This window comes from Stegodyphus dumicola, chromosome 5 (genome assembly GCF_044657685.1).
Source record: "Stegodyphus dumicola isolate Sdum_Otavi_A_Nest chromosome 5, ASM4465768v1".
Taxonomy (NCBI): domain Eukaryota; kingdom Metazoa; phylum Arthropoda; class Arachnida; order Araneae; family Eresidae; genus Stegodyphus; species Stegodyphus dumicola.
Genome location: NC_140772.1, coordinates 148,056,377 through 148,073,560, shown reverse-complemented (window position 1 = coordinate 148,073,560; position 17,184 = coordinate 148,056,377). Strand labels below are relative to the sequence as shown.

The window sequence follows — 17,184 nt, the reverse complement described above, 5'->3', positions numbered from 1 at the left end:
TGTTTTTCCATGCACAGGGGGGTTTGCATCTATCAGGAAAACACTTTTCTCGAAAACGAAAGTGGAAATAACAGTACTTGCCATTAGGGTTATAACGGCTCCGAGATTTATTTCGATTATTAGATGATCGACTGCTATTTCTTGAGCGAGAACGAGAATTTCTTGTGACAGTTAGTTGTTCGAATTTATTATCCAAAGCTGCAATTTGTTGTCGTAATTCAGCAATAGCATCTGTTCCTGGAGAAACAATACTGCTGGCACAGTATAGTTCTTGTTTTGGTTGCATTTCGATGATACGATCCGCCATCAGAGCTAGTTTTTCGATATCTTCATCACTAACGATTAAAATATTGCGCACAGTATCTGGCATTTTCTGCAGAAATAGTGTTTTAAGAACTTTATCCGAAATGCCATCGGTAGCAAGATTTCGCATTTTTTGTAAAAGTTGACTAGGTTTACTGTCTCCCAAGTCTATGCCTGTTAGCAGTCTCTGTAACGTTTATTTTCACTTTCTTTAAAAGTGTTCAAGAGACGTTCTTTAGCAGCAGTATATTTGGTTTTGCTATTGTCACTTATAATATCCCATAAACTTTCAACAAATTTTGCTTCCAATTGCGATACTAAGTAGTTGAATTTAGTTTCCTCGGCAGTTATTCCACAAATAGAAATCTGTGCTTCTACTTGATAAAACCATATCTCTGGCTTTTCAGCCCAAAAGGGAGGTATTTTAACACTTACCCGTGCTATTTCTTCTTTAATCGCCGATTCTTCACTTTCTGACATCTTTATTAATAATTCCGAGGTCACCAAGTATGTGGTTGCTTGCTAAGTTCTTTTTATAATAATTTAAATAGCAAAAATCAAAAAGCAAGAATCAATATTTTCCATATATAACATCTTTATTATTCTTTGTAGCCCTCGCTAACTCCTTACTGATTTTATGGCATGACAACCTTCTGAAACTAAACTGAAACTGAAGGTGAAGTGAAAGTAGTAGTCATTATCTAGTAGAAGTAGTTGTAGTTATTATGACCAATAATAATTGTTGCCTACAAATCTAAGTATTAAACAGTAGATAAAATCATGCTTTAGAGCGAAAGCCTGCATGTCTAAAGATGAATGAGGGGGAATTTAGAATGAATGTGTTTTGTACGGTTCTCCACCTACACTTGAATTTTAAGAATGTTAAACATAGCTCATTGAGTTTCAGTATGTTGAATTAAGGTGTGTCATATTTGGTCGTTTGAATTCTAACAAATCATTGTGGTTAGGGGAAGTGCTGTAATACAAAAACACGAAGATTCCCGTTTGACACCACACATGGTGGAGAACCAGGGTAAAGTTAAATTCATGTTTGAATATTTGAATGAATGTGAATGTAAGCAGTTAATTAAGGAAAAGAAAAGGATCGAAAACGAAAACTTTATCGAGTGTTAAGAAAGTGTAAATCATAATGTATTTAGAATATACTGATACTTATTCCTTCCAGATGCTGGAAGGAAGAGAAAAAGATTGATTGATGAAGACCGAATAGCAGAAAGGATCCTGTAAGAAGATATGGTATCCTAACCATCGGCAGAAATGTTATAAATGTTTTAGGTAAAGTTTGTTTTTTGTAAACGGAGCTCTTGAGTCTTAGATCAGAATATGGAAACTTTACCACAGGTCGTTTATAGGACCTGCTTCCAAGTTTACCAAATTCTGGCAGCGGCAAATGTAGGGTTTATATTTATTTTAACTAACATTTATTTTAAGCTTAAGCTATCTTTCCTGTCAAGCCTTTACTTTCCCCTAGAATTGCCAATGCCAGAGTATGTAAATTGTAGTAGAACACGCAGTATATTCAAATTTTAGCAGAAGTAAGTTGAGTTTAAATAGAAGGGAAACGAGATTGTATGTGTGCTTCTTGAATCGCTAACGTGAAGGTTGCTAGGTGGAAATTTAAGAACCGCGCGTTTCGGCCTGTGTGCCTATCTCGGGAGTTCGTTGAATCTTTCAACTGCTTAATCAGTAAGCTTGCTGAATCTCAGCTATATTGTAAAACGCGGTTAAGTTAGTTACGATTTCAGAGCCACGTAAGTAGTGATCTAGTTGTTTATTCATCTTGTCATTAATTTTTAGTTTCACAGTTCTGTTTTTGTTAAACCGCCGGGTCGGCGTAGTTTGTGAGCGTCAAGTGAACGCAGCTGTTATTTCTAAAGTGGAATAAAAAAGGATTTAAACCCTTCTTACGAGTTTGTGTAATTTACAGTTCATAGCAGTCACTACCATAGTTGCTGACAAGTTGGGGCCACGCAACACTACAAACGGAAGCTATTTTTGTCTTAGAAAAGTTATGCAGTGATGCTGAAATGAAAGAGAATAACGTACAAAGGGATTTTATGAGTGAAAATCGCATCATTTACTATTAAAACGTGTTAATTAATTTTTTTAATTTGAAAAAATTATTGAAATATATCAATAACGGTGGAGCATTCTTTTCTGAAATATTCCATTCGTTTGTGTAGTGAAAATAGCAATGTAATTCGCGTTCTTTCAGATGTTGAAATGCAACTTAAAACTATTAGGGCAACGCTGCCATTGATATGTTTAATATTTTCAGTAATTAATTTATCGAAATTTACAAAGTAGCATATACTTTTAGTTGTGTGATGCCATTTTTATTTTCATTATTATATTATTATTGATGATTTCACGTATTGAATGCTGTGCAAAGTAAATTAAAAGCAAAAGTAAATTGTAAAATTTCATTTCAAATAACGATTAGAAAGTACTCCATGAAGGCGTTCTTCCCCTTAGGCAAATAGTTCTCGAGTGCTTTATTATATAATAATTCAATCTAATTCCGTTTAAAATAACGTACAAATTATTGCGCATTACTCAATTATACGCTTAAATGTTTCACGTTGTTAAAAAAAATTGTAATTTATGAGACTTTTTTCAAACAAAGAGAGATTAATATATTACTTTCAAAACGAATTTAATGTCTTCAGAATTATCTTTTACAGAAAAGTGTGAATTTTTGGTAGATGGGTAATTTACACGTTAAGAAACACTACAGCTATTCTCCTTTCTAAAGCAAATCAAGTAAATCCTCAAACGAGTTCTGTGCTTTCAGATTTAATTCTCGATTACGGATTTTAAAGAATTCCTAACCTGCATTTTACCTGCAATGTGAGAATATTTTGAAAATTTTTATATGAAAAATTGGATAAATATTTATTTACTCATTATTTCAAGTAAAAGTATTTATCCATTCCATTTCCTACCCCCATGAGCGAAAAAGTAATGAATTTCGATAAATTTAATGAAAAACATTTCATTAAATTTATGCCAGAAATTAACTAAATATTTGGCTGCTTAATGTTTGAGCATCTGTGTGTTCGTAGCCTGTCGAAAAACTTCCCCCTTTTTTTTGGACCTTGAATTCATTCAAATACCCCTAAGCCAAACGGGAAATCTCTCCTTTCCAAATGTGGTGTCATAAATTCTTAGCGTTTCCTTAGAACGGCATTTCGACATGGGGGTGGGGCAAAGTCCTTTCATGCCACAACTGCTCAACTTACGTTAATGATTTTATGTCCTTAAGAAAGAAAAGCATGTATTCTGGAGTTATCAATTGATACTTACGAATGATCATTCCTCCAGCTTATTAATGTAAAAAACATAGGAAAAAAAAAAGCAGATTCTTCTTTATTTAATTTCTTTAAAAATAATACAGGGTGAGGGTATTTGGTGGCAACAATTTGAAAAGTTATACGCCGTTTATAGCGAACCAACGAAATATATTAAATTCTAAGAATCATTCACGTTAATAAATTCAATTTCAAATTGAATATTAAGACTGATTTTTGGACTTGCGTTTAATTGAAAAGCTAGTAAGAGATTCAATATATGAACAAAATTAAACGCTACCGGAATGACATATTATGAAAATTACGAACTGCAAATAATATACCACGATTTCTCTTAACTTGCAAAGTTCATTCCAAAGTACCAGAATCCTGCCTAGTTACTTCTTTGATTTATACTTAGAAAATAGATCTACTGATTATTCGATCATAATGCGAATTATACAGAAAAAAATTAATATATAAAATAAGTACCTTATAATAAATAGTTAAAATTAATTTCCACTTCCACCGCTTTTTGATTTGGGATTGCAAAAGGAGAAACCTTGCCTTTAGGGCGTCGCCTTTAATAATTTTCAGGTTTGAGACTAAGGAATACAAAGAAACTTTTCCTATTTTCCTCTCACTGCTATCCCTAAACTGGGATAGGTCATGAAGTTATTATTTCATAGTCGAATGCTGGAATTTTAACTTTTGCAAACACTTGAATTTAGCTATTTCAGGTGCTTCCAAGGGCCTCCTATCTGCGTCATACAGAGAATTGCGTAACTGCACCATATAGGTAGGGGGCCCTTAAAAACTTAAAAGAAAACGAATTCTATTATCTACATATACTTAAAGATTCTAAAGTTAAAAGTAAATTGGAGTCAAATCAAGGCTATTCCTTAACTATATTATTATTAACAATCGTGCAAAAGGGGTTTAACACAAAATCAAAACATATCAAAATTAAAATAAGATTTTATAGTAGTACAAATTCGAAAAATAAAAATGAAAAGCAAAAGGGAAAAAAATACAAGATAAAAAATATAAAAATAATATTAATCTTCTTTTATTGAAATTCTAATTTCGAACTCATCAAGGGATATTTCTTCTTGATATATGTAATGGAATCCATCTTTTAAGTTTAAACATGTAAATGTAGTTCAGCAGGACAGTTAAGGGCCCTCTAAGCCTTCGGGCCCCTATGCGACGGCATTCCTTGCATATCCTTATTTACGCCACTGCTTTCAATTTCTATTGTGTAATAGCAGAAGGAAGCACAGTATAGCGGCCAAAGAGACAATACTTTAATGATTTAAAAAGCGTTTAAAGGTCAGACGGGGTAGTCTTCTCAACACATCATCACTATTTTTCCAAGGGTGAAAGTACTTCCTTAGTTTTTCATGTGCTGCTCATTGTATTATAGTACTATCGCTAATTTTCTGCTCAAAGTTTGGAATTCAGAGAAATTTGTGAGGAAAATAAATAAATCCAGTTAATTTTTTCAATCTTCTTATTTTTCTTTTTGCGTTAATTAAATTATTTTTAGTCTTGCACGATACATTCCATGAAAACAGTAAATTTCTTTGGTGTCTCTTTCATGTGAATACCCTAAGCAGGTGCATATTTTGTTTAAGGGTAATCCAGCTCTGATTGAAACTTACGAATATGAAATAAAGACTATAATAATTCTTTTCTTTTTCTGCTCTTTACGTCTTGTATTAAACAATACTCGCATAGTCACTTGTTTATTACCGTAAGTGCTATTGTTTACCTGCCCTAACATGGGTTCGAAATGCGAAACCAATATTTTGGGCAATAAATCTAAAAACAAAGGTCAACAATATTCTTCAGACCAAAAGTCGAAAATAATTATTACGTGCGAAGACGAGAAAATTACATCAATAATATATACGTGCATAATTTGTTTAATGGTAATCCAGCTCTGATTGAAACTTACGAATATGAAATAAAGACTATAATAATTCTTTTCTTTTTCTGCTCTGTACGTCTTGTATTAAACAATACTCGTATAGTCACTTGTTTATTACCGTAAGTGCTATTGTTTACCTGCCCTAACATGGATTCGAAATGCGAAACCAATATTTTGGGCAATAAATCTAAAAACAAGGGTCAACAATATTCTTCCGACCAAAAGTCGAAAATAATTATTATGTGCGAAGACGAGAAAATTACAGCAATAATAGCTCGAAATAAAAATTGGCTTCAATAGTGGAGGATAAAGTTTGCATTATTGAAAGCAGGAAAGGTACGGTGATGTTAAAGGGCACATTCATTACAACGAAGATAGGCCCGATTTCAGATATGAAGAAATTATTCTCAGGGTAGATCGATGATTCAGACAGAAGCGGACACTATTGAATCTTCTGATTATCTAGCTTATTTCTCACTATTTTGGAGAAATATAGGTCATTATACACCAGATGGCTGGTGTCACAGACAGACATTGCATTTGATGCTATGGTTACTGGTTCGAACAATTCAAAAATCTATTAAATTAAGCATCAATAAATTGATAGATGAGACAGCAATTGCAGATAAATTTCTTTAACTTCTAGCAGAATGCTTACAAAAGCTTCGATAATATAGCAAATATATCTCGCCAATATAAAGGTCTATAAGCCATAATTTAATTAAAATATAGCATAGCTATATTTTAATTAAATTAAAATATAAATAGCAACTATGCTATATTTTAATTAAATTAAAATATACCATATCTACTCGCGTAATAGTCGCACCCCTGATTTGAAGCAGAAAAAAATCAAACGTGTACAATATTGTGGAGTACATTTTCCCCGCATAATAACAGTCGAACCTACTTTCACAACGAAAAATTGGCAAAAGAAGTGCGACTATTATGAGAGTAAATACGGTAATGTAGTTTGTTTTCTACAAATTACAATATATTTTAATTTTATGGAAAGATATTTATATCTCTTCGCTTGTATTGCCTAACAAATGGAAAGTTTTGAATCTAAATTTGTTGAAAATGAGATGCATTAATTTAAAGACTATGTGCAGGTGCACAGGTGCAATAAAAACAGTCCGAAATGGATATTGTGTAATATGTGTAGCCTTGCTTTATTGGTCTCAAGATGAATCACAAAATCTTTCTATTTAAGCTGAAGCAAAACGCAATGAGAGGGGGGGGGGAAGAGTTTGTTCTTACTAACAAGGATGAATGCATCTAGCAAATAAGCATAAAATACTAGTAATAATTCATTGACCTGCATAAAGTTTCCTGCAAAATTTATCGCAGTTTATATCTGATTTAAGAAAAAGATTGGAAATGAGATGTTAGCAATATTCAACATCAAATTTTACATTATTAATATTTAAGAGAGACAAAACACATGGAAGTTATTTTTTGATAAGCAGATTTAAAATATATTCCATGTTATTTAAGACAACAGCAAAATCGATAAACTTTTAAAAATATCAAGAAATTCACACAATTTTTCAAGTGTTTTTTTTATACAGTTGGAAAAAGTAAAGAATATACAAGATTAAGTGAAATAAAAAGGGTTTACTTCAACACTGAAGTTGGAGAAGTATACAATCAATTGTATACCGTATACTCGGGTGTATAATGTGCACATAGAATTTTAAATTACACTTTTTTATTTTATATTATTAAGTATATTTACAAGATAACATACACCTTTTTCTTTGCAAAGAAACCTGAAAGATACATGTGCGATGTTCTTTCCCTTTGAAGACATTACATTCGAAGATTTTTCTCAGGCTTTCAAACAATGGTATATTGAAATGGCAAGTGTTAAGGAGTGTGGGGGGGAGAAATGCTTGAGAGATTAAAAAAAAAATCTCCAAAGGGTGTGGGTCGTATTCAATGCAGATGCACCCATGTCATTCTAGAATTTCGAGAAAATGGGGACGTGATTTTAGGTAAGAAGGCACTTCCGACGTGAATAGGAGTCAGATATTTTCTTTTCTGGAAGTCATTTGAAGGCGTTATTTTGAAGTGAATATTGGAGGATTTTATAAATCGCATTTGCTTTATATGAAACACAGTTGATCTAGTATTCCTCTTAGTAGTAAATATGGCTCCTGCCAAAAGAAATAAACACAGTGCTGATGGTTTCAAATGTAAAGTCATTCAGCCTGTGAAAGAAAATGAAAATCGTGCTGCAGCAAGGATGTTTGGTTCTGAACGCTCCATACGTGAGTAAAAGAAAAATGAAATCACAATAATTAATATGCCAAAGAATAAATGTACTTTGCATAAAGGAGAAAGTAAATGACCTACCCTTGTAGAAAGTGTAGCGAATTTGGGTCCTAGAAAATCGCAAGATGGGTTAATTGTAACAAGAAACAGCGTACATTTATTTGCCTTAAAGTGGGCGAAAAAGAATGCACATCAAAGTGAAACTTGAGTTGGTGTAGTCAATTTATGGCGTGAAATAATTTAGTTCCTCGAGAAAAAAGTTTCGCAAAGGCTTCGGGAAAATTTGGGCAACAAATTGAAAAGTTTCCAGAAAGTATATTATTAATCTACTTTCTAGTAAGTCACTAAGTATGTTATTTACTTACGTCTACTAAGTTAAAGTATATATAGATATAGATATATTTATTGTCACATATTGGAAATGCGAATAAAACTACAGTAATATTTGATATAAGAAATAAAACATTTGGTGTAAAAGAAACAAAAGCAGTTCACATAAAAACAACAGTTCACGAAAATCTTACCTCACTGTAGCACTTTTTTACTTGGCTTGTTATTGTTATTAATCTCGCTAGCCTGAATCAATTCATAATGGCAAGGACTCAAGATTGTGTCTGCTATTGGCAACAGCCTTGAGCACCATACAGGTGACAGTATGACTTTGCTCAGTTCCTCCCCCAATTTTGAAGAAGAGCACCCCGAGTTTTGATGTTCGAGGTCTCCCACCCTTCTTTTCCTACCAACATCCTCTTAAGAGAGCTTTCAGCATGCCACATTTTTAGAGAGCCTCTATGCCACACACACACTATACATTTACAAACATCCTTGCCTTTGCCGGTATTCGAACCTGGGCCATTCGGTACAGCAGTTAACATCACTAACCACTGTCCCAGTTGTGGGGGGGGGCTTATCGAACAGTGCGCAGTTAAAACCATAGGCTACTTTTAAAAGACAGACGATACTGAAATGTAATTTCTCAAATAGTGTTTTCATTCATGTTCACAAGAAAGGATGGATGAACGAAAATAGTGTGAAATTGTGAAAAAGAAATGTTTGTCAAAAGCGTCCTATTGCCTTAAAGAATCCAGAAAGTCTTGTAGTTGGAATATGTTCAAATTCCGTCTAACAGATAATATGAAGAGATTATTGAAAGAATGCAATACAGATATGACAGTTATTCCAGGTGGAGTAATGCCATTAGCTCAGCCTTTTAAATGTTTGTGTCAATAAACCATTAAAAAAAAATTAAAAACAATAGTGAATATGTGGATGTTAGAAGGATAAAGAGGCCAAATTCATCACAGCAGTCTCGACACAGTGTGTGAGTGGATCATAAAAGCATGGAGAGAAAGTAATCCTGTCATAATTCAAAAGTTATTTATAAAACGTAGTATATCTAACAATCTAGATGAACGTAAAATGACTATTTGCTTATGGATCACAGTAACAATGATGGTGAAGATGAAACAAAATTCGATGAAGTGTATGAAGGTATAATGCAAGACAAATTTTTCACGTTATCCGATAACGAACGTACCTAAGTTTATAAGGTGTATAATTTCTTTTGAATAAACAGCATTTAGGTAAATGTAGACGTCTAATTTTTGTATGCTCATCTTTTCCTTATTTTTAAATCTATATAATTTTATATCTGGCATATAATGCGTACACGTAAATTTTGATCTTATTTTTTGCATTAAAAGTGTGCATTATACGTTGGAATGATGTAGATGCAAATTCCATTATTTTCAAAGCCACTTATAACATTAATTAAAAAATATATATATATTTCCTATACTTTATGACACAGTTTCCAAAAAATAAATCACTACATTGCTAGTGAGAAAAATTTATGAACAAATTTCACTACAATAACTGCCAAGCAAAATTTTAAAATATGAAAATTTTATTCATCTGTACATATCTGTATATAAAGATATATAAAATTTATTTATGAGTTACATGAAATTCTTTGTCTCTTCACATAATAAAGAAGAGCAGATAAAGCAGATGGAGTCATACCAGGGATACGCTTTGCAGCAGCAAGCTGAAACAAAAAGAGGAGTATGTGAGCCTTTAACAGAACTTTAAAGATGAAAAATAATATTTTTACAAAAAAGACAAATAATATTTTTTATAAAAGACAAAATAATATTTTTTATTTGAGGCTTTTCAGTATATACTATGGCATTGAAAGCCCAAATTCAATTTTTCTCTAAGTTTCAGAACAAATATCAAGTTTGACAAAAATTGAGATATTCTGTATCATCAATTCAGGGTGGGATTAAACAGGGAAAGCAAAATGTTCCCCTTTTTTATAGTTAGATAGTCGTTAGGTAACTTTAATGTTAAAAAAAGAACAGGAAATTTCAGGCAATTTAAATTAGGAGCTACGAAAAAGAATTTTAAAGACGTTAAATTTTTTTAAAAAGACAGACTTTTTAACAAAATGCTCAGAGATTTTTCAACAATCACAACAATTAGGAGTTTTTAAGTGAAATAATCCCATTTAGTGAAAACCTAACCTATATAATGATGAGAAAAGTACACATCATATAACATCCTAAGTAGAGTTAAAGATAACTGAAATCGCAAAAAATTTTCATCTTCTAATTTTAAAGGGAAAAAAAACTGCATTAAACTACAACAAAAAATTTTATTTATGAGCCCAAAGAATGCTCAATGAATTTTTTAAAGGTGGAAACTACATAAAAATTACTTGGTTGAGATTTTTTTTATTGTTGGAAATTTTAGCATCAAATTGCTTTCTGGATCACTTACCACATCATCAGTCTTAATATATCAGATTAGAACATCACTTTGCATTAATAGCTAGTTATATTAAATATGCTTTGGAAATTAGGTACCAGAATTTTCACTTTTTTAGCTAATGCTCTAAACTATTAATAAATTTGATTTCAAACCATAAATTTATTAAATGGATATTTTAATTAAAAATAATAATAAAATGTTTAACAGTGCACACCATATCAATTTGCAACTAAATGGACTAGTAAAATTAACTTTTGTAATTCACTGATTAAAAAATCAGCCACTTAATTCTTTAATTCTATTTGAATTAATATTTAAACATTAACTTGTTATTTTAAACTTGGCTAACGAAAAAAAAAAAAAAAAAAAAAAAACAAAAAAAAACCAGATCCTAGGATGCAATTCGTTGGGGTTAGTTGGAAATCTTTATAATGCATACAAATTTAATATGGTAACTTAAAACATATTTTTTTTTAAAGAAAAGAAACACATCACCATTAGGTCAGTATTTGGAGTTCACAGAAAAACAAATCAATTGTCTGTAGTATAGCTGACTTATTTTTCATTATCTTTCTTTTACCATGTGATACCGCTATTTTGCTAATTTTACTTGTAAATAACACAGTTTGCTAGAACACATACTAAAATACACCTCTGCTAAAAAATAAGCAACAAAGGCAAAACATGCAATAAAAGAAAAAGTATTTAATGGGTATGCATGAAATTTATCCAAGAGGTTGGTATAGCATTATTAGACCACATAGCAAAAAATGAAGCAAAGACATACAAAAACACATATATTATGAGCATTACGTGATGAAAGACCAAATGGGTCAGAAGAATGCACAATGGAAACATCACGCTAATAACAGGTATGATAACCTCTTAGCTGAAATGCACGCTTGACAATCGTGAGGCAAGCTTTCAATAGTATTGCTGATTGCTCACTGAGGCAGTAGTATTCCTCCCTGCAGTAACGCATGTTGGAGCTCATAGAGGGTGTTTAGCGGCACATTATGACCTGCTATCTGTCAACCCAATATGTCCCACACATGCTCTATGGGATTCAGGTCTAGTGATCTAGCGGCCCATGGCAGATCAGGAATGGTTTCATTCTCAGGATAACTCCACACCACTCAAGCTCTATGTGGGTGGGCATTATTGTCCATAAATACCACACTGGTCCTTACTGCAGCGATAAAAGGGCACAGATGAGGATGTAGAATTTTGTCACAATATCAGACAGCAGTGACAGAACCACTTGGAATCCCGCAGAGTATGGTGCAACCGTTTATTGGTATTCCAACCCATACAAGTAAGCCTCCTCCTCTGTAATTGTCTTTTTCGACTACGTTTGGTGCCCAATAGCATGTCCCTGGTTCTCACCATATCATTACTCTCTGGGAGTTGTTCTGGATGTTAAATCGAGACTCATCCATAAAGAGCACATGGCCCCACTGGCTCTGTTATCCAAATGCAATGTTCACAGGCCCGATTCAAGCCCACTGTGACATGCGATAGAGAAAAAGGAATACAAATCACAGGTTGTCAGGCTACAGTCCATTTTCATGCAGTAGATGCAACAGTGTTTCCTGGGATATGAGCTGTCCTACTGCTGCAGAGAGATGCAACATCAAGATTCAGGCTGTTAGTAATCTACGGTGCCTTGCACAGAGCAACAGCAAGTATCATCTGCCATTCTGATAATCCTCTGAAGCCCATACAGGGGTTTTGATTCTTTGGTAACCTATTCCACAGCCTAGTGATGACACTATGATGCACATTCAGACATGTATAGACTTACAAGAAGACTATCGAAAAATAAAGGTAATTTTGGTGAAAAAAATCTTTTTTCTATGTTAGATCAGATCTTTTTCGACAGCCTATGTACATGTTAACCGCTTCCCTTACAAATTTTTTTGAAAAAAATTGCAAAAAATCATCACATTTTTTTATTTTATTATTAAATACAACAAAACGAAACAAACCAAAATATGTAGGTTTTAAGTTGAATTTTTAATTTTTTGAAGGTGTAAAAGCATTTATTTTTAATATTAGTTTACTATCCCGAGTTATCTCGGGCAAACGAAAAAAAGTTAAACATTAATCTTTATATGACAGTTTTTGAAACAAGGGACAACACAGAGTGATACCTGACGTTCTACACTGGTATCTGGTCTCTTTTCTTACTGGCTTACCGCTGGAATCTCTTTCATGGGAGCACAGAGTACACTGTCTCGTTGGATTTTTTTTTTTTTTTTAAATTTTTTCCCAACCTTTTCATAATCACCATCTGAAAAATCATCGCTTTCGCTATCTTCCATCATCGCCAATATTTTATTTTTTTCCAATGCATGCATCCTTCTTTATACATTACTAATCCACAAGCCAACGTATACTATACAATAGGGAAACACGCGACCAGTCCCTCCAAAAGAACCGTGCAACCAACAAAATTTGGAAAACTGCCAATCAAAGCTAAATATTTCCTTTCATTTCCTCCAGACCGAGTAAAACCGTGATAAAAGAAATCGTACTAACAAATTCTGCGTCGCTCGAGTTTTCTCGGGATAATAATTAACTGCAATATATACGAACCTGAGATAACTCGGGATAATCAGGCAAGTGGTTAAAGTGTAGAAAATACTGCTCAGCCAAATTATAAAATTATTCATTATAAAATTAGTATTCTTTTTAGAAGCATAATTATTTCCTAACATAAAACCTTATTTATGAGCTTTATGGAATACAATAAAAGGAATAATGTTAATTTTCATAAATTTCAGCCTCAGTTTTAAATTCATAAGATTAATTTCTATCTACATATGATGGTTTACATTTAATAATTGAAGTCATATTTGGTTAAATGAATAAAGCCTGATAAAATTCAGATTTTATTTAAAGGTAGATCGCAAATAAGATGAGGTCTGATATTTTTTTTTTTGTATAAGAGAACTGCAGTACTAACATAAAATTCTGTTATTACTGTACCATTTTATTTAAGTTAAACAGTTAATAGTTAAACTGATACAGGTAGTGGATACTGAATGTGTTTCTTTTCTTGGAAATACATGAGAAAATTTCAACTTTGAAATGTGATCTATTTAGGATGAGGAATTTTTACTCAGTTCTACTAGATAAGAAAGACTGTGATGTAATCATCTGGTTAAGGAGGCTTCAAATGGATTAGAAGCCAAAAGAAAGGAGCAATTTTTATCTGAAGGCAGGTTAAAATACTTACTTTTCTTGTATGCTTGACATAATGCCTTGTTACTTTAAGCATTACCACCACAATTTATTCAAATTATATTTGATTTTTGTGATGTTATATTTTTATCTTTTATTTCATTTTAATTATAAATTATTTATCGTTTTATTTGCTTATTTTTGCTGACAACTTTCATAAAGTATATGCATTTCTATTTTAACAATTCAGGTCAGATGAGATTTAATGTTGGAATCTGAAAAATTAATATCTCTTTTTATTTATACAAATATTACATATTGTTACGTTTTTTAGTCTTCTGACACCAGTTGTTACGTTATTTTCTTCTTTCATGTTCGTAGGGGGTTCGTGAGGATTTGGAGTGAATAATGACGACACTTGATGAAGTATCGAAACACACTTTATTTACCAATATTAATCAGATAGCTCCAAAATTACTTTTACAGTTGTCGAACTGTTATAAATACACTGACACGTTCAGCGACACAGCCTTCACACTGTCAGGCAATAACAGTGGAGACAGCTTCACTGCAAAGCACCCGAGTACAGTTCCCAACTCTGCTTCGTCGTTTTCTGAACTCCACGTACTCTCGAGACTCTTCACGCGATGCACTCAACGATACACACGAGTACAGTTCTCAACTCAGCACAGTCTAAGACAAAACTCGACGATGCACTAATTTGCAATGCATTAAAAGACTCTCTTGATGCACTCGACGACCAACTCAGCACTAGACTTTGAGACATTCGCTCAATGACTGATTATGAGCTCGCTAGACGAGGCACACACCGTGACCTTCGAGAAGGAGAAGGCCATGACTCTTGTCGAACAAGTCAGAGATGAGTCATGCTTTCCGTCCATCATTTTTCCTTTAGTTTTGTAACTACTACGAGGCGTGTGTACGTTCTTGTAAAGCTCTAAATTTGTCAATATAGTTTGTTGTTTAGTGCTGACTGTTAATATTGTAGCAATGCCTGAGCATTGTTGTGTACCCAAGTGCAATTCTAATTATGCTGGAACTGAAAATTACGTGAGTGTGTACAAATTTCCAACGGATGAAGCAAAAAAGCAGCTTTGGTGCTGTAAGATTCCTTGCGCGAATTTCATACCATCTACACGAAGTGTTGTTTGTGAAAAACATTTTCGTGAAGATATAATTGTGCCTGAAGATGTATTCACGGATATAAATGGGGCAATTTTAAGAATTCCAAGAAATGTCCAATGTTAAAAGACGATGCATATCCATGCATATTTAACGGCTGTGATGAGGAGTTAAATGCATCAATAAATGAACAGCAAGCTTTAATATATATAGCTGGTTATTTTGTATATTCTTTGAAACTGTAGTGTGTAATCTGCAAAGAAAAGATATTAAGTTTGGATATTTTATTGACTGAAGGGGGAGATTATGAAAATTTTTCATTATCTCAAACAATAGAAACCAAAGATAAGTGCACATATTTAGATATGGTAAGTAGAGGTGGTCTTAAAAAACCGTCCATACTAGTTTTTAATATTATAATCCATAGTTGTTGCATATTTAGAAAACTTATATCAAAGAAATATGAAACATTTTCAAAAATGCCAAAATCAGCATTCAGTCATTATTTCACTTTTTTTAAAATATTTATTAATGCGCTACTTGGTAATGAAATATGTCAGTCTTGCAACTGTGATTTCTTTAATATTGTCATCAAAATGTTAAATACATTTGCAAACATTTTACACAATTATACAAAAGTATTAGAAGATAGTAAGTTTTCTGCTTCAAATGAACGAAAACTAAAGAAATTTAAAAAGAATTAAGTATTTTTATTTTCTTAATTGTAAAATGCAGTTTTATTAATTTCCTTATAGTATTTGTAACTCCAAGCATTGCATAGCTTATGCCATTTAAAAGATAGGTTATATGTATTTGCTAAGATATGACCATAGTATAAATATGAATGTTTGAATTTAGAGATTTTACTACTAAAGTATATTGATTTCATTGCTTAATTTTTGTATATATTTGTGATAGCAGGAAAATTCATGATAAATGAGATAAAAAAAAGTTTCACTGTATGCTATTTCATGAAAAGAGTCTTTAATGCATATGATATGCTACTGTGTATATTTAAAGATTTTCTGTGCAGTTTATGCGAAAAAGTTTACTGATTTTAGAAAACATATTTTTTTAATGAAATTATCATGATTATTTCAAAGAATAGAATATGTTAAGGTATGATAGAGAGAGAAGATGTTAAGAAACCACTATAAATAACAATAAATGTGAATGTTTGATTATATGATTTTTGTTATTATATTTAAGTATAACTTTAGCTTTGTTGCTTAATTTTATATATGTGATAATAAGGAAGCAATAAATAATAATAATAATAATAATAATAAAAGATTTTGACATGCTGTTTAATGAAGAGCAGATTTTAATGCACATAGTAAGTTATTGTGCATATTATTGAAAGCTCTTTCATGTACTATGCAAAGAAAGCTTAATGATTTTAAAAAGCATATAAATGATAATCGTAATTCCCATTATCCTAAAGCTTAGAAGCTAAAAATATGCATATGCACCTGCATATGATTGAAAGAAATGGTGTTAAGAAACATCAGCATTACTACTAAATATTGTAATCCATAATTATTGCATTTTTAATCGTATAATATTTAAAAAAACATTAAATTTTACATTAAGTGCAAATTGCAGTTCTGTTATTTTTCTTTTTGAGTTTGTAATGTAGCTCTTGGTTATGAATACGAATGTTGCAAGTTATCTTCATTGTTAATTTTTGTACATGCTTGTGATAGCAATAAAATTCATGATAAATGGGAAAAAACTTTTTGTTGTGTGCTATTTAATGAAAAGCAAATTTAAATGTGCAGTTCTTCTTACTATTGTGTATATTATTCAAATCATTTCTGCGCAGTATCCAAAGGAATGTTATTGATTTGAAAAAATGAATAAAAGGGCCGTGAGAGTCTGTCATTGTCTAAAACAAGTATATATATATATATTTACATATGATCAAAAGAAATGATGTTAAAAATCATCAACATTGCTACTAATTATAGTACTTTTAACAGCTTGCTATTTAAAAAAACACTAAATGATTTTTTACTAATTGGAAATAGTAGTTCTGTTACTTTTTTCTGGTAACTTTCAAACACTGCATTGTTTATGTGTTTTTTTAAATATTGCCAGTTGTGTATGTTGTTTGTTATCTCAAATATGAATGTTGGAAGGCTTCTTTGTTATAAGATTTAGGTACATTTCTTGTATGAATTCACATTTATTTGCTATTATTATTCATGTATTTTTATCACATTTATTTGCTAATTTATATAGTATTTCATTTACATT

The 17,184-nt window shown here is 31.8% G+C and overlaps 1 protein-coding gene across 4 annotated transcripts in view; it reads right to left on the bottom strand.

The window, feature by feature from the left end:
* Window positions 1–9,712: 9,712 nt before the first annotated feature.
* LOC118205204 (5-taurinomethyluridine-[tRNA] synthase subunit MTO1, mitochondrial) overlaps window positions 9,713–17,184 on the bottom strand; it is a 121,289-nt gene continuing 113,817 nt past the window's right edge. For all 4 annotated transcript variants that reach the window (XM_035377499.2, XM_035377506.2, XM_035377516.2 and 1 more), the window contains exon 17: window positions 9,713–9,871. In XM_035377499.2, the coding sequence (XP_035233390.1) occupies window positions 9,776–9,871 (96 nt within the window). In that variant the 3' untranslated portion in view covers window positions 9,713–9,775. The remainder of the gene's footprint in view (window positions 9,872–17,184) is intronic.